General features: G+C 39.3%; 1 protein-coding gene across 2 annotated transcripts in view; it reads left to right on the forward strand.

The window, feature by feature from the left end:
• nonC (serine/threonine-protein kinase Smg1) overlaps window positions 1–19,538 on the forward strand; it is a 455,954-nt gene that overhangs the window by 348,868 nt on the left and 87,548 nt on the right. For both annotated transcript variants that reach the window (XM_071692708.1, XM_071692701.1), the window contains exons 41-46: window positions 3,995–4,160; window positions 7,851–8,004; window positions 10,859–10,978; window positions 12,191–12,326; window positions 12,447–12,579; window positions 16,632–16,758. In XM_071692708.1, coding sequence (XP_071548809.1) covers window positions 3,995–4,160; window positions 7,851–8,004; window positions 10,859–10,978; window positions 12,191–12,326; window positions 12,447–12,579; window positions 16,632–16,758 — 836 coding nt within the window. The remainder of the gene's footprint in view (window positions 1–3,994; window positions 4,161–7,850; window positions 8,005–10,858; window positions 10,979–12,190; window positions 12,327–12,446; window positions 12,580–16,631; window positions 16,759–19,538) is intronic.

Below are 19,538 nucleotides of genomic sequence, written 5' to 3' on the forward strand. Positions count from 1 at the left end.
AAGGAAGCAGGGAGATATGATGATCAAAGATGGGCTCCTAGTCCTCAAAAAGGACCGATGGTCCCATTCCTTGACTCAAAATGGATTGTCAGTCCCGGTCATGGTCCTTCCCAAAGAAAGGAACTAGGACCAACTCAGTCTTCAGTCCTTTCATTTATTATAAGTGAAAAATATTTATTTGAAATGAAACACAAACAACCAATTGAAAATGCCAGCACAAGTAAAACAAATAGTGATTAATGGTATTTAATACAAGTAACTGCAATAATACTTCATTTTCCCATCAGGAAAAACCAGCATTTGAAATGGCTGTCACTGAGCCCTGATCTTTTCAGCTTAAGAACGTCTTTCCCCAAAGAGAAGAGCTGTTCTATGGCGGTAGTGGAAGGGATGGGTGTATCCAGTGCCGGGCTTAGGAACGATTATTTGTTGATAATGAAGGGTTTCACAGGCCTCTCGTTTGAGAAATGTTTCCACCCACTTGGTCTCGGTTTCTTTGCTTTTCATCCCACCCTGGTAAAGAACACTAAAGAGGTCCTCATCCTGGTCATTCTAACCCTCACTGATGCTGGGTCCTTTGCCTGAGTCCATCAGAATCTTCCCCACCATAATCACCATCTGCCGTGTCACTTTGGCTGTGATCTCAATGTCATACATGATGTTGTCCTCCAGTAGTCTCACCTAGCCCAATTTGAACCGAGAGTGTAATGCAGCTGCCAGGAGGAAGTCCATGTCCTCAAAATGGGACCAAACCTGCTTTTCATGCCGTTCCAGACAGCAACTACCAGTGGCTGACACATCTTGACTTTGGTGACGAATCAGAGTCGATGACATTGAGTGGCAACATGTCCATAAAGAAAGTGATTAACTAATTAAAAAGAAATACAAATTTGTTATGTTTCATGGGAACTGACTGACATAAAGACTTTTAGTCAAAGTTGAAAAAATGGTAGTTGAATTTACTGACCTCTTCAAAGAGAATCTTGGTGACTCTAGATGATCCAGTCATGGTCACCTGTATAGTTGGCTGATCCATTGTCCTCTACCTCTTGTTGCCGAGGCACTCCAGATAGTCTCTTGGCCACTTCTTCCTTTTCTGGATTGCCACTCCATCCTTGATGCGCCAGTAGAAGTGGTTCTGGACTTGAGAGTAGCATTTGGAGACATCATTGTACTTTGTTTTGGCTCTTGTTACTTGTTGAGGGTAAGTTCTTGTTCGGCAGACACAGCAAGTACTTGTATTCCAGGTTCTTCTCACCCTTGGGGCCCATGTATTCAAAATATTTGTCTAGGTATGGCCAAGGGTTACCGGGTTCTTTTTTCTTTTTTTTTTTCATTAGGAGCTCCAGTTGTTTGACTTGAGGTTGAAGCATTGACAGCACTAGGTTCTCCTTTGCCTTCCGGTGTTAAAACACATTTGATTTCAGTCTCATTATCTATCTGAGGCTTCTTGATGAAATGAGATTCATCTTTTTCCAAATAATCGTTAGTCATACCAAAATTATTCAGAAAGACACTGTGCAAAAGGTTACTGTATTCAGTCGAGTTCATTGTACTTAAGATAAATTTATGAAAGTGAAAACCTGAAAAGAGAAAAAAGGGAGAATAAAACAGAGTGAAGAATGTTGGACCATCTGCAATTGATTAAGAATAGACCATTGGTCCCCATTCTGGTCCAGACTGGGAAAGGACCAGCTTTCCAGGTGACGGTCCTCATAATGGATTGAGTAACAGGAATTCAGTCCTTTTGAAACTCGGTCCTGCCAACCTTTGATGATGACATCGTACAAATGAATAGGCTCAGTGAAGTAAATATTGAGCAGTTCTGTATAATTAAAGATACTGGTCGGTGAGAGCATAGTGGGAACCTGTGTTAGTGTTAAACTCTGAATGTTTTGAATTCAAATAGAGATGAACTTAGAATTTACATAAGTTTAAGATAGGTTCCTCCCTTCCCACACTGTGCAGATTGGTAATCATGTTGATGATTACCATTTGATGAACTTATGGGACCTTTTGACACCCTAATTTCCTGTAAACTTGATTACTTATGTTATTGAAATCAAAACATATTTACATTACTTGGCTATTAGCTGTTAGTTACACATATCACATGTAGTACTTTTACAACATTTTTAAGTTTAGTTCTTGCTACATGCAATTATTATATGTTTATATGAGGAGCTATGGCAAAAACTGCAGTTCTTCTCAAGTGACCAATCTTTCATTGATTACATATTGTTTTAGTTTTCATGAACAATTCACAATTTTTTGCTTTGCTCATTTATCTGCATGCATGTGCATTTTTGATTATTAAGTATTTTCATGTAGGGTTACCTCCAGACACCTTATTCAATGCATGATCTCTATAGTCTAGCTTGTTGTAACACCCACAGTACAAGTGAAGCTGTTGTATTTTATTCTCTATATTCACAACATCTATAGTGCTTATCGTCAGGAGCCAAAATTAGTTGTAAAAAGTATCATGTGTCTCAGGAGATTATGCTTATGATTTTCAGAAACTGTATCTTATTTGAGCAGATCATTTCCACATAGTATAAACATATTTGTAAGAAAATATTCATTTTCAATTTCTTTTTATATAAGAAGTGATTTAGCCATTGACCTTTAAGCCCTAGTTACATATATATCTGTTGTGTGCAAATAGGATTTCAATTCTAAACCTGCAAATGACAACAAAAGCAGAGAAATTCTTCTCCAAAAAGTGTGTCCCAAACTTTTCTGGACATTCATCTGTTGTAACATTCTTCTCACATGCATCCCTACTTTGTTTTCTTATTTAATTTTCATTGTGTTCAGTATCCTTACCGTTTTATTTGACTATTTAGTGTACTGCCATGAAATTTTTTTTTCAAATGCTCAACTGCTGTTTCCCATGTTAACAAGGTAGCACCAGGAATAGACAAAGAAAGGCTGCATTCACCGACATTCATTCTTTTGCTGTCATGTGAAATGCACCAAAACCACAGTTCCCTGTGAACTTTTATAGTTAGAACTATACATGTTTTCCTCATGCTACTTTTTTTCTTTTTTACCAAGAATTTTTCCTCTATTTCAGGCTGAAGGATTTTGATCATATTGTCGTAGTTTTTACGTACCTCCTTAGATTTTCTTGGTCACTATTATTCTCATAATTCATAGTGCCATTGTTTCAGTGGAACAGAATACTGTACCAACTGTGAACACATTTAGATTGATGCCTGTGATCTGCTGAAATTGAGCTTTTTGTGGCTAAGAGCCAATGGAGTCCATGACCTTGTCTCTTTGATGGTCTCTGATTAGCTAAGGATAAGCCCGATATGATTAGTAAGGCTAAAGTCAGATTGAAAGACAGAGAAGGTTGGAGGAAGCCTGTGTCCCTTATCAAATAGAGGGAAGGTTTTAAGGCTTGAGTTCTGAAATTTTTAGAGAGATAATGTCATGCTTGCTGAATACTGCTTTGGAGAGAAAGGCTTTTTTCAAAATTTAAAGAACCTTTCTCTTTTTCTGCAAACATTCCAAGGTATTCTTGTTAAAATTGGTATTATGTGTGTCTCTTTCCAGAATCATGTTAGATATGCTCATCCATTATCTTTTTAAGCTTTCTAAATAATTGTTGCCAATCATTGTCACACCTTCAGATGTGATAATACACAAAAGCAGCATTCAAGATATTTGCCAAGGAATTCAACAAATTTAAATGGTGAAAAAGTAAAACATAACAGGTTAGAGTACAGTAAAAGTAAGGTATGCCACTGAGATTGTTATGGACATGGCTGTAGAATACTGAGAGACAACCAAGTAATTCTTTACTATAGATGTGGAGTAACTTTGTGGAAGTGTGATCGTGTTGAGTGGTGTAATTTGTATAGGAAATAAATGACAGTATTTCTTTGTAATTGGTGAGGAGAAACATCAATTCCTATGGTTCAAGTGAAAAAAAATCTCATTTACCTGGGATGTATACTCAAATGATATGCTTTTTCCTTACCAGCTCCTCCACAAGTTCCTCGACCATCAGAACTATACTACAGCAAATTAACTCCTCGTCTTCGCGATGCTGGCATTAATCTTGAGAATCGCAAAGAATGGCCTTTGGCTATTTTGCGAGATGTTCTCAAAGATATGATCAAAGAAACTCCATCAAATTTGCTCTCTAGGTGAGCTATTGTCATTTTGATATCATATTCAGTATATGCTTGTTATCCTCCTGATTATGAGGTAGCGTTAAGAACAGAGGACTATGCCTTTAAGGGAAATCCTCACTTGGCCCCCTTCTCTGTTCCTTCTTTTAGAAAATTAAAAAACGAGAGGGGAGGATTTCCAGCCCCCCTGTTCCCTCCCCTTTTAGTCACCTTCTACGACGTGCAGGAATACGTGGGAAGTATTCTTTCTCCCCAATCCCCAGGGATAACACTCAGTTCACACTCAGTCTCTAGCTGTCATGTGCAATGCACCCAAACTACAGCTTCCTATCCAATTCCAGGCCCCACAGACATTTCCATGGTTTACCCCAGATGCTTCACATGCCCTAGTTCAGTCCATTGACAGCACGTTGACCCCCGTATACCACATCGTTCCAATTCACTCTGTTCCATGCACACCTCTCACCCTCCTGTATGTTTGGGCCCCAATCGCTCAAAATCTTTTTCACTCCATCCTACACCTCCAGTTTGGTCTCCTGCTTCTCCTCGTTCCCTCCACCTCTGACACATATATCCTCTTTATCAATCTTTCCTCACTCATTCTCTCCACATGTCAAAACCATTTCAATACACCCTCTTCTGCTCTCTCAACCACATTCTTTTTATTTCCAGTCATCTCTCTTACCCTTTCGTTACTTACTCGATGAAACCACCTCACACCATATATTGTCCTCAAACATTTCATTTCCAACACATCCACCCTCCTCTGTACAACTCTATCTATTGCCCATGCCTCGCAACCATATAATATTGTTAGAACTACTATTCCTTCAAACATACCCACTCCTCCTTTTCAAGATAATGTTCTCGCCTTCCACACACTCTTCATCACTCCCAAAACCTTCAACCCCTCCCCCACCCTGTGATGCACTTCCACTTCCAAGTTTCCATTTGCTGTAAAGTCCACTCCCAGATATCTAAAATACTTCACTTTCTCCAATTTTTTCCATTCAAACATCCCAATTTACTTGTTCCTCAACCCTACTGAACCTAATAACCTTGCTTTTATTCATATTTACTCTCTCCCTTCTCCTTTCTCACACTTTCCCAAACTCAGTCACCAACTTCTGCAGTTTCTCACTTGAATCAGCCACCAGAGCTGTATCATCAGCGAACAACAAATGACACTTCTCAGGCCCTCTCATCCCCAACAGACTGCATACTTGCCCCTTTCTTCAAAACTGTTGCATTCACCTCCCTAACTACCCCAACCATAAACAAATTAAACAACCGTTGGGACATCAGACACTCCTGCTGACCTTCACTGGGAACTGATTGCTCTCCTGTCTTCCTACTTGTACACATGCTTTACATCCTTGGTAAAAACTCTTCACTGCTTCTAGCAGCACCATATACTCTTAAGACCTTCCACAAAGCATCTCTATAAACCCTATCATATGCCTTCTCCAGATTCATAAATGCTACTTACAAATCCATCTGTTTTTCAAGTATTTCTCATACATTCTTCAAAGCAAACACCTGATCCACACATCCTCTACCACTTTTGAAACCACACTGCTCCTCCCCTTTCAATCAGTACCCTCCCATATAATTTCCCAGGAATACTCAACAAACTTATTCCTCTGTAGTTTGAACACTCACCTTTATCCCCTTTGCCTTTATACAATGGCACTATGTATGCATTACACCAATTCTCAGGCACTTCACCATGGTCCATACATACATTGAATATCCTCACCAACCAGTCAACAACACAGTTACCCCCTTTCTTAAAAGATTCTACAGCAGTACCATCCAAACCTGCTACCTTGCGGGATTTCATCTTCCTCAAAGCTTTCACTGCCTATTCTTTCTTAACTAAATCATTTTCCCTGACTCTCTCACTTTGCACACCACCCCAACTGAAACACCCCACTTCTGCCACTCTATCATCAAACACATTCAACAAACCCTCAAAATACTCACTCCACCTCCTTCTCACATGATCACCACTTGTTATTGCTTGCCCCCTTCACCAATGTTACCATTTGTTCTCTTGTCTTATGCGCATTATTTACCTCCTTCCAAAACATCTTTTTATTCTCCCTAAAGTTTAATGATACTCATTCACACCAACTCTCATTTGCCCTCTTTTTCAACTCTAGCACCTTCCTTTTGACCTCATGCCACTTTCTTTTATACATCTCCCAGTCATTTACACTCCTTCCTTGTATGTATCATGCAAATGCCTTCCTTTTCTCTTTCCCTAACAACTTTTCTTCTTCATCCCACCACTTACTACCCTTTCTAATCTGCCCACCTCCCACCTTTCTCATGCCACATGCATCTTTTGCACATGCCATCACTTCTTCCCCAAATACATCCCATTCCTCACCCACTCCCCTCACATCAGTTGCTTTCACCCTTTGCCACTCTACACTCAATCTCCCCTGGAACTTCCTCACACTTCCTTTCCAAGCTCACTTACTCTCACCATGAAGAGGTATTTGCACAATCACCACTTTTTGTTCCCCCATGAAAAGAACTGTTGACAAAAGAATGTACTTAGTTGAGAAGAAGGTCCACTGGAAACCTAAGAAAGAAAAAAAAGGGCATGACAAAAAGTTGTTAGGTACTATCCTGAAGCTCTTGCTGGGCTAAGTGCAGACCAGGAAGTGGATGGTTTGGCTATTTCTTAAAGTCTGAATTTGAGATTGTGATGTAAGCTTTGTTCCTTAAGTGGAGATGGTAGCAAGCAGTGATCAGTGGAGGGTGATCTTGTCATCACAGACAGATTCTTGATTATCTTAAAGTTGTTATCGGGAATTGGTAGAGATATAGATACATAGACAAAGACACTACTATTATGGATCCACTGGAGGAAGGCTCGGTAGAGGGCAACAAAAACAGTACCTGAAATGAAGGAGGGATTCTGGGAAAAGATTGTAGATACTGCACCTCATCCAGGAAGAGGGAAGACATAGATCTAACCATCAAGATTTTAAATTGATTTGACATTTTTAGACATTGACAAACTTTTAAGCATGAAAATAGATGTAATCACTAAAAGGCATTCCAGTGAATTAGATTAGAAATGTCCAAGAAAAATGTAAAGAAATTCTTGTACTGTAATGAAGTGATAAAAGAAAGCATCTTGTTAAATGAAGAAACAGTTAGTGCACAGTTTTGAAATCTTTTAAAAGTATTATGATAAAGATTGTTTTAGAGAGGAAACCCACATGTATTAAACTTCTTCCCTTTAATGTAAGAACGGGTAATTACATGAGCACACATTCAAACAGCTTAACTTCTGCCTGATGTCTATTTATTAGCCATCCCTATAGGGGAGGATGAAGAGCTTGGTTATAAGCTGACTGCCAGGACTGGAATTTAAAGTTGTTTCTGCTGGTTTTTAGCCAGGGTTTTAAAGATTGTTCTGGATGATGATAAAATCTTTCTGTTTGAATTGCCAAGTTTTTGAGATGTGATTGCTTTAGGGGGCTCAGTAAAGAGACTATGTTAGAACATTCCTGGAACTGGTCTTTATATTTTCATTGTTTTTGCATTGGCATTCATGTTTGCAACAACTTTTCAAAATTTTCATCAAATACTTCCATTATTTTGTATCATTTCACAGATTGGGCCCCTTTATATTAAGAATACCTACTCATTACACTCATTAATTTTTTCTTCATATAATCACAGGGAGTTATGGATGTGCAGTGTGAGTGCTGGGGATTGGTGGCGTTTGACACAGACATACTCTATCTCAACTGCAGTTATGTCTATTATTGGTTATATCATTGGACTTGGAGACAGACATCTGGATAATGTTCTTGTCAACCTAACATCAGGAGAGGTGAGTCACCAGGCTAGTTTCTTATATCTAAAATCTGTGATTAATTGAAAGGATTATTAAACATTTTTCATTTTCATTATTTTATGACAATATTTCTAATGTTTCCAATATTTCATATCTTTAGTGCTCTGAATTTCTGTGCAATTATCTCTCATGAAAGATATTTTTGTCTTGTGGAATCAAGTTTTATGTAGAAATTACTTAATGCTTTTTCAGCTGACTGAATGTTGTCTTCTCCTGTATTCATTTATAGCTTTATGTAGGATCATGTAGTTCTGGGATATTTAGTAGATTTATGTGCATCAGCCATGCACACTCCCAGTAAATGTCCATGACCAAGGTACAGATGCTGCTGCAATTCGAGTTAACCCATACAAATATCCCTAAGGTTCAGACACCAGGAAAAAACATAAGAGAGGACAGCGAAACTTCCCCATGCAGGCTCTACTCATTTGTTATTCCATATGATTAGATGAGATTTTATGGGATACAGATGATGATGACAGACAACTATCATAGTTGGACATACAAGGTGATGAGTTCTGGGGTTACTGGACTTCACAGGCAACCACACACTCTTGTCCCCTCCTGCTTGCATACATGCCTTTCTTCCCCAACAAAACTTTTCACTGTATTATTAGTTTTCCTCCCAGGCCGTATATTCATTGCGCCTTCCCAGATCCATGAATTCTACACACTGATCCTTCTCTGTTTTCAAATATTTCTCACATAATACTGTAAAGAGAATGCCACTTATATTCTACCACTTCTTGAACCACAATGAGATGATTAGTTACAAGTACCCCAAACACCTTACTGGTATCCTTAACAGGCATATAAATCTTTAATTTGAACACTCATCATTTTTATCATTTTTATTTCTCATACCTTTTCTTCCCAACCACACCACTTCAGCCCTCTGGTCATGTAATTCCTTCAGCAGTCCTTTACAGTACCCAGGAAAAACTGCAAAGAGGTTTAGGTACTATATACAAATGAATGGAGGTGAACTGATTGGAATATAATGAAGAGAAATTTGAACAAATAAGTCGTGGGGCAAGTTTGTTGAGTGTAGCTGGTAAGGTGTATGGAAGAGTAGTGTAGATTGAGAGGGTGATGGTATGCATAGAGCATCAGACTGGGAATTAACAATATGTTTCATAAGTGGCAAAAGATGTGTGGATCAGGTGTTTGCTTTGAAGAATGTGTGTGAGAGATACTAAGAGAAAGATAAGGATTTTTATCTTGCAGTAATGGATTTGGAGAAGGCATATGATGAGGTTGCTAGAGATGCTTCATGGAAGGTGTTACAGGTATATTATGTGGGAGGAAAGCTGTTAGAAGCAGTGATCAGCTTTTACCAAGAGAGTAAAGCATATGTGCATAAGTAGGTGGAGAGGAGGGTGAGTGGTTCCATGTGAGATGGGGATGTAGCATGGGTGTGTGATTCACCATGGCTCTGATTGTGCATGAATGCAATGGTGATGCAAGACTCTTGAAGAGAGGGGAAGGCATACAGTCGGAAGGGGATGAAAGGGGCCTAGTGAGTGAGTCAGTTGTTGTTTACTGATTACACAGACCTGGTGGCAGATTTGAGTGAGAAACTCCAGAAGTTGGTGTCTTAGATGGGGAGAGTGACCGAAAGGAGAAAGCTGAGGGTAATTGTGAAATAAAGCAAGGTTATTAGGTTTTGCAGTTCTGAGAGAAAGGTTAGCTGGGGTGTGAGTTTGAATGGAGAAAACTTGGAGGAAGTGAGATGTTTAAGTACATTGGAAGAGACATGGCAGTGAATGGAATCATGGAAGTGGAAGTGAGTCATAGGATGGGTGAGGAGTTGAAGGTTCTAGAAGGATTGAGGAATGTATGGAAAGGAAGATCACTACCAGGAGGATAAAAATGGATATGTTTGAAGGTATATTCAGTCCAACTATGTTGTATTGATGTGAGTCATGGGCTATAGATAAGAATGTACAGATGAGGATGAATGTGTTAGAAATGAAATATTAGGGGACATTATGTGGTGTGAGGAGGCTTGATTGAGTAAGTGATGATAGGGTAAGGGAGAGATGAAGAGGGTGTGCTGAAATGGTTTGGACATGTGGAGAGAACAAGTGAAGAGAGATTGATGAATGGATATATATGTCAGAAGTGAAGGGGAGGACCAGACTGGAGTTGGAAGGGTAGAAAAGATTTTAAGTGCTTTGAGCCTAAACATGTAGGAGATTGAAAGACATGCACTAGAGGGAGTGAATTGGAGTACTTATATACAGGAAGCACCACGCTGTCAGTGGACCAAACCAGGGCAAATGATGTGGCTGGGGGGTAAAACCACAGAAAGGTCTGTGGGGCATAGATGTGAATAATGGACTGTGTTTTCAGTGTATTACAATTGACAGAGAATGGATATGGGTATTGAGGAATATTATTTGTATCTTCTTGGCACTGCCTCACAAACTCTGGAAACAGCAAACAAGTATGAAGGAAAAGAAAGAGGACATAGGGCAGCCAACAGTTTTTCTGTACCTACACATAGAGGCCCTACAGGAAAAGTAATAGAATGAAGTAAATACCAAAAATTTGCTTATTGTTATAAATGAGAAACTTGAATTTAAGAAACAGTGATAAGATGATAGTGCTTTCAAGCCAAGAAATAAGTTGAAAAACTAAATTGTAGATGGAAGAATGGAGTGAAAGATGCTGTGATGCTTTTATATGTTTGTGTGTGTGTGTAAACCATTTTCCCCATGGACTCATAGGAGTATGTATGTATGTATGTATGTTAGCACATACCTGTGCTTCTTAAATCAAAATTTACTTAATGTAACTTAATTTCCTTGTTTTGTATTTCTTCCAGGTGGTTCACATTGATTATAATGTATGCTTTGAAAAGGGTAAGAATCTTCGTGTTCCAGAGAAAGTACCCTATCGTATGACTCACAATATAGAAGCAGCCCTTGGAGTTACTGGGACTGAGGTCAGTACATCTTTCATGCACTAGAAAAAATCACATCACATAACTCATAAAGGCAGAATTGCATTCTAGTTAGATAAGTATACTCAGCCATCCCTCCTTTTATGTCCCCATTAGTGTGACTGGATCCTCTCTGCATAAAGAAGTCCCTTGCCTACTATAGTTTTGAGTAGACATTCTTAGAATGATGTAAACCATTTTACTAACCACAGCATCAGGTTTTCAGTATTCATGGTTTTCCATGGCACCACCAAATTTTTTTTGTGAATTGGGTGAGTCTTAAATTGTTCATATCCTACATAAGGCCAAAACTAGAATATACATCATCAGTTTGATTACTGCACCTAAAGAAGCACAAACAGCTAATTGAGAAGGTTCAGAGGAGAGCAACAAAGATGGTTACAAGGAAACACTAACTTTAGCATTTAGATTTGCCCACTTTGGAAGAGAGAGGAGTTAGGGGTGACCTAATCACAATCTTGAAGTTTGTAAAACACATGTAGACAGTGAACAGTTCTTTGAGAGATGTAGGGATAGAGCAGCTAGAAGACATAACATGATGTTGAGATTTTCTTTCAAACTATTCGCCATTTCCCGCATTAGCAAGGTAGCGTTAAAAACAGAGGACTGGGACTCTGAGGGAATATCCTCACCTGGCCCCCTTCTCTGTTCCATCTTTTGGAAAATAAAAAAAAAAAAAAGTTGAGATACTTGTTAAAATTAGATGTAAAGTAGTATTTTCTTAATATAAGAGTGGTGAATGAGTGGAATAGAATGAATGAGGACATGGTTAATGCAGACACCATCCATTGATTAAAGATGTATGATATTGGAGAATGCTCCAGAGATGGGACCTCACATGCATAAAACTCAACCCCATACTGTACAGATAGGTAGTTATATGGCTGCAGGCTGCTTGTAGCCCATCCTGGTGGACTACCATTGCTATGTAGTGGCTGGAGGAATATCATAACTAGGCATTGTTGCCAGGGCAGGCATTTAAGGTAGCCTTATGCACAGTGTAGCTGACTGGCTGGTCTGTGGTAGTGTAAAGGAGCAGCACTAGGGTAACATATTGCCATCATATTATTACTCTAGTTTTGTACAGTATTTCTCTGTACTTTTTTTATACTTACATTCCAATTTTATCAGTAAAAGTGCAAAAGTATCAAAGTTTCTTTGTATTGTTCTACCAAAGTTTTCTCTTTGCATTAGGGTGTGTTCAGAAGTGCTTGTGAGCAAGTGTTACGCACTATGCGCCGAGGAAGAGAAACCCTTCTGACACTTTTGGAAGCCTTCATTTATGATCCTTTAGTTGACTGGACACCAGACAGCGAATCAGGATATGCAGGTAGGAGATTGATCTACTCATAGGTAACTGTATTATAGATTAAATGCATTAGTAACAGGAATATGATTTGAAGATCATATGTAAAGTTGTTGTCTGTCTTCAACAAAAACTAATTTTCAGGTGCTGTTTATGGTGGTGACCAAGCATTAGTATCAGGGGCACGACAGAGTCGACAACAGCTGGAGCGTGGCCTTACTCTCAGTATGTTTGCTGTTAGGATGGCAGAGATGAAAGCTGACTGGATAGCTAATAAGTAAGTCTGTGTTCAATTGAAATTTATTCATTGCCATAAATGACATCACTATCAGCCTTTCTTCTGTTATAATAACATCATTGAAACCTGAATGGATATCTGAATACTTAAGTTTAGCTACTGATGAAGTATAATGTATGTGGTAATGGAAATATGTTTTTGAGTTCCTTTTTTAATATTCTTCTATAGGAATATTCTACTTTCATAGTCAGTGCGGGATGTGATTAGGAAGGGACTGATGGTACAGTTTGTTTAACTTATCTGTCTACTCATCATTCTATCAGTTGATCTGTCTCTGTCTGTCTATTTGTCTGCCTTTACCTCTCTACCTGTGATGCATGGTTACCAGACTTCGCCTGGAAGTGGTTATGATCCAAGCAAGAAGTTAACATTGGCAAGGCTGTATCATTGTCAGTGGATGAAAAGGGGTGCAGGCACATGAAGACTCATTTGGCTCTAAAGGCTTCCATCATTTTCTTAATTCTTTGTGAAAAATGGCCATCAATGTTCAAAATCCTCATAAAAAGAGTTCTGGAGTTGTGTAATGATATTAAGCCTCATTCCCCGTGGGAATTTGAGTGAACCCTGGCTTTTCAGGCAGGTTTAAAGGAAGACTTCTTTAGCATATCAGAAACTACCTTAGTGGAAGGAAATAGATGGCGAGCATCACACAAACCTTTTCTTAGTGAACTGGGGTAACCAGTGATGTAATTACCTATTTCTACTGTTCTCTTTAATGATGATGATTCAGCTCTACATACTTCAACTCACTCTTCCTCCTACCTCACTTTAATACTCATGATGTTTATTTCACTGAGCATATCACGTGTCTTGATTTAGACCTCTACTGCATCTCAGGCTAGGGAAACAGTATCCTGGTTGAATTCATTGGAATCAAGTTGCAGTTTTTACTTTTATATTTTTCTAAATGTCACTTGTTTCCCAATGTTTACTTTCAAAACACCACAAATAATCCTTACAGCATCATAGATATGTAGGACATGACTACATCTGCTACTCTGTGCTGGAAACTCCACATGATAAACATGAAATCCATTTCCCAAAAGCTGGCAGTGTTTTATTAACAAAGTGAAATGAAAAGCTTAATATTTCATTAATTACCATGGGATCACCTCCCTCCACCCATCTCTTTTTAGCTGATTTAATGTTGCTCCTCTTTCCCTTTTTACAGTATTATTTTAGCCACTGTTCTTGTTAACTTTGTGTGTGTCCTTGCCAGCATACATGTGGCTACTGCTTCCCATAGCACAAGTGTGGAGACTGGCCACATGAAGATTGGCAGTTATGATACTTCCTTTCCTTAAACATAATTAGGGATTTTTTTTTCCTCTTTTCACTTTATGCTCTTCTCATAACCTCTCTACCTGTAAGATGCAGGTCTACAAACATCTGAAGAGCTCTCATTGCTTTCTATATTCTTTGTCTCATGCTATTTTCTTTTCACCCGGGATTGCCTTGATTGGGATGTTTTCCTGGTCCCATATCAGTCACAATAAAAAAGTTAAAGTTATGAGAAAGTTATGAGAGAGAAAAAAGGATAGATTTTTAGAAAAATAGCTGTCACAGAAGGCAATAATGATAAAAAGATGATAAAGAGGAGAATTTAGATTTTGAGGAAGGAAAAATCTGATGTCCCAAGAAATGGTAAATGAAAATTGTACAACTACTTATTTGCACTGTACAGAAAGGGAGCTCTACACTTATAACACACACACACACACACACTTACACACTTATTTTTTTTTTTTTTTTTTTTTTTTTTTTGCTTTGTCGTTGTCTCCCGCGTTTGCGAGGTAGCGCAAGGAAACAGACGAAAGAAATGGCCCAACCCACCCCCATACACATGTATATACATACGTCCACACACGCAAATATACATACCTACACAGCTTTCCATGGTTTACCCCAGACGCTTCACATGCCCTGATTCAATCCACTGACAGCACGTCAACCCCGGTATACCACATCGCTCCAATTCACTCTATTCCTTGCCCTCCTTTCACCCTCCTGCATGTTCAGGCCCTGATCACACAAAATCTTTTTCACTCCATCTTTCCACCTCGAATTTGGTCTCCCTCTTCTCCTCATTCCCTCCACCTCCGACACATATATCCTCTTGGTCAATATTTCCTCACTCATTCTCTCCATGTGCCCAAACCATTTCAAAACACCCTCTTCTGCTCTCTCAACCACGCTCTTTTATTTCCACACATCTCTCTTACCCTTACGTTACTTACTCGATCAAACCACCTCACACCACACATTGTCCTCAAACATCTCATTTCCAGCACATCCATCCTCCTGCGCACCACTCTATCCATAGCCCATGCCTCGCAACCATACAACATTGTTGGAACCACTATTCCTTCAAACATACCCATTTTTGCTTTCCGAGATAATGTTCTCGACTTCCACACATTCTTCAAGGCTCCCAGAATTTTCGCCCCCTCCCCTACCCTATGATCCACTTCCGCTTCCATGGTTCCATCTGCTGCCAGATCCACTCCCAGATATCTAAAACACTTCACTTCCTCCAGTTTTTCTCCATTCAAACTCACCTCCCAATTGACTTGACCCTCAACCCTACTGTACCTAATAACCTTGCTCTTATTCACATTTACTCTTAACTTTCTTCTTTCACACACTGTACCAAACTTAGGTCTAATATAAGCTGTAATAAGCTTGAATAGTTGTTTCATCATTTCCATATCCATGTCTCTATATACAGTTATGTATCAAGCCGGTGATTTGCCTCCTAAACAGTTCTTCAAGTGTGGTTCTCAGTAACAGGTTCTTTTACACATAAAACCTATAGTTTGTGTAAGTAATCATTTGCTTGCACAATACAGGGACGTGAAGGACTGTCATTGGAACCCCATCCTTACAATTTTGTTTATTCTCATAGATGCACATGTATTCAAATGTATTTATACTGTTTGCAGTCATCTGGCACTTTTTTCTTTTTACTAAAGTATTTTGACACCATCTCAGCAGCATTCCTTGCCTAGTTTCATGGTGTTACCTCTTGTTACTCCTTTTTGATGTCAAAAATTGTTCACTTAGTACTGTCATCCTAAAGTGGAAACATGAGAGTTGTAATTGTATCTCCCTTCTTTTTTCTTCCAGTTCCATGGAGTGGATTAGGTACATGTGGCCTTTCAAATCCCATATAAACTTTCTAAACCCATGTCCAGTTTGTGAAACTGAAAAACCAACTTCCATTGTTATATGAATGCCATTTATGGTTTCACTTTAAATGCAGAGTTGATTCATTATGTAATGTCAATATTTTCATTCAGTTCACCTCTATAAGCAGCTTCTTAAAACTTATACTCCATGTCATTCTTGTAATCTCATCTAATTTATCTCAAGCCCTGACAGATTTTTACTTCATCCATCTTTATCTCTTATGGCTTGCCTTCCCCTCTTGTACCTTCAATAGCTCTACAATATACCTTTTTAACCAAGCTATTATGTTATACATTCTACAGGATTATGCCATCATAAAAGTCTTTCATTCATTTAACTTTTTAATGATTTTTTCACACCATGAATCCTACTAACAATGTCATTCTCTATTCTGTCCATCCTGCTAACTCCAACTATGTGTATTGAAGTTAACCATCTCTACTGCTCTTGGTTGTTACATATCCTGACCTGTATGTACTTGGGCTTCACCCTTGTATATGAGAATTACAGAAATGCTCCTTCATCTAGGCTTCTTGCATATTCTGTACTTTATACACAACTCTATAAGTAATTTTCATTGGTTTTCCACCTATGTCCCGATCCATTTAACCTCTTTATATTTTCAGTTTCAGGTACTACAGTGTTCAGATTCTTTTTACCATTATTTCTTTCTTTTTCTTTTTTGAGAAAATTAAAATTTCTAGCATCAATAATGATCACTAATGCTTAACTGAATTAGATAATGCAGTCCAGATCACATTCATTTACTTTAGTTTTTCTCCTCCCTGTAATCTTAGTTCATAAAACATTTTTGGTATGATTTAGCCCCATTTTTTTCTCAGGTTGGAGGTTCTAGAAGCCATCCCAGAGGTGGAACTGAGTCTTGGTGAATGGCTTAAATCTCATGAGCAGCTTGCTGAAGCAGAGGCCAATTTGCAGGATGGTCATCATTTAATGGCAACGCTTAAGGTAACATACATAACACTTTTGTATGCCTTAGACATCACAAGAGAGCTTGTGAGGTGCTGTATGAGTTAGAAGTAAAAGTGGATTTAGTGATTGTTGAAAGTTAAGACAATGATGTATTTTGAATCTTTTCCTTTACTGTTATTTTTTCAGACTTTTTGATGTTTTCTACAAAGCAAGGTAAGACCATGAAAAGATGTAGAGTGGCCTCATTTGCTCACATCCAGTCTAAAATTGTCATGTATAATATACCAAAACCAGAGCCCACCATCCACATCCAAGCCCCACAGACCTTTCTGTGGTTTCCCCTAAATGCTTCATGTGCCCTAGTTCAAACTGTTGACAGCATGTTACCTCCTATATCCCACATTGCTCCAGATTTCTCCATCCCATTTACATCTCACATCCTCCTACATGTTCAGTTCCTTTTTTTTTTTCTTTTTTTTTTTTTTTTATACTTTGTCGCTGTCTCCCGCGTTTGCGAGGTAGCGCAAGGAAACAGACGAAAGAAATGGCCCAACCCCCCCCCCCATACACATGTACATACACACGTCCACACACGCAAATATACATACCTACACAGCTTTCCATGGTTTACCCCAGACGCTTCACATGCCTTGATTCAATCCACTGACAGCACGTCAACCCCTGTATACCACATCGCTCCAATTCACTCTATTCCTTGCCCTCCTTTCACCCTCCTGCATGTTCAGGCCCCAATCACACAAAATCTTTTTCACTCCATCTTTCCACCTCCAATTTGGTCTCCCTCTTCTCCTCGTTCCCTCCACCTCCGACACATATATCCTCTTGGTCAATCTTTCCTCACTCATTCTCTCCATGTGCCCAAACCATTTCAAAACACCCTCTTCTGCTCTCTCAACCACGCTCTTTTTATTTCCACACATCTCTCTTACCCTTACGTTACTTACTCGATCAAACCACCTCACACCACACATTGTCCTCAAACATCTCATTTCCAGCACATCCATCCTCCTGCGCACAACTCTATCCATAGCCCACGCCTCGCAACCATACAACATTGTTGGAACCACTATTCCTTCAAACATACCCATTTTTGCTTTCCGAGATAATGTTCTCGACTTCCACACATTTTTCAAGGCTCCCAAAATTTTCGCCCCCTCCCCCACCCTATGATCCACTTCCGCTTCCATGGTTCCATCCGCTGACAGATCCACTCCCAGATATCTTAAACACCACTTCCTCCAGTTTTTCTCCATTCAAACTCACCTCCCAATTGACTTGACCCTCAACCCTACTGTACCTAATAACCTTGCTCTTATTCACATTTACTCTTAACTTTCTTCTTCCACACACTTTACCAAACTCAGTCACCAGCTTCTGCAGTTTCTCACATGAATCAGCCACCAGCGCTGTATCATCAGCGAACAACAACTGACTCACTTCCCAAGCTCTCTCATCCCCAACAGACTTCATACTTGCCCCTCTTTCCAGGACTCTTGCATTTACCTCCCTAACAACCCCATCCATAAACAAATTAAACAACCATGGAGACATCACACACCCCTGCCGCAAACCTACATTCACTGAGAACCAATCACTTTCCTCTCTTCCTACACGTACACATGCCTTACATCCTCGATAAAAACTTTTCACTGCTTCTAACAACTTGCCTCCCACACCATATATTCTTAATACCTTCCACAGAGCATCTCTATCAACTCTATCATATGCCTTCTCCAGATCCATAAATGCTACATACAAATCCATTTGCTTTTCTAAGTATTTCTCACATACATTCTTCAAAGCAAACACCTGATCCTCACATCCTCTACCACTTCTGAAACCGCACTGCTCTTCCCCAATCTGATGCTCTGTACATGCCTTCACCCTCTCAATCAATACCCTCCCATATAATTTACCAGGAATACTCAACAAACTTATACCTCTATAATTTGAGCACTCACTCTTATCCCCTTTGCCTTTGTACAATGGCACTATGCACGCATTCCGCCAATCCTCAGGCACCTCACCATGAGTCATACATACATTAAATAACCTTACCAACCAGTCAACAATACAGTCACCCCCTTTTTTAATAAATTCCACTGCAATACCATCCAAACCTGCTGCCTTGCCGGCTTTCATCTTCCGCAAAGCTTTTACTACCTCTTCTCTGTTTACCAAATCATTTTCCCTAACCCTCTCACTTTGCACACCACCTCGACCAAAACACCCTATATCTGCCACTCTGTCATCAGACACATTCAACAAACCTTCAAAATACTCATTCCATCTCCTTCTCACATCACCACTACTTGTTATCACCTCCCCATTTATGTTCAGTTCCTAAGCACTTAAAATTTCTTTCACTCCATCCTTCCATTTCCTCCGTCTCCCCTTTCCCTTTGCTTCCTCTGCTTATGTCACATTATCCTTTTAATAAAAAATCTCTTTGCTCATTTATGCCATATGTCCAGACCATTGAGCACATCCTCTCAGCTCTCTCAGTCATAATTTTCTTACTGTCACACCTCTCTCTTAAAATGTTGCATGATCAGCCCTCTTCATACCACAGATTGTCCTCGAGCATTTAATTTCCAATACACCCTTTCTCTGCTTTTCTTTTACATTTAGGGCCCATGTCTTGCACCCATACATACAACACTGTTGATATGATCCTCATTGAACTCAGAACTTTTCACCACTCACACAGCCCATGCAAGATGATTCCCATAGTTCCATTTGCTTCCTTTTACACTCCCAAGTATCTAAATCACTCTACTTCCTCCATGTTCTCC

The sequence above is a fragment of the Panulirus ornatus genome, chromosome 4, assembly GCF_036320965.1.
Source record: "Panulirus ornatus isolate Po-2019 chromosome 4, ASM3632096v1, whole genome shotgun sequence".
Lineage (NCBI taxonomy): Eukaryota > Metazoa > Arthropoda > Malacostraca > Decapoda > Palinuridae > Panulirus > Panulirus ornatus.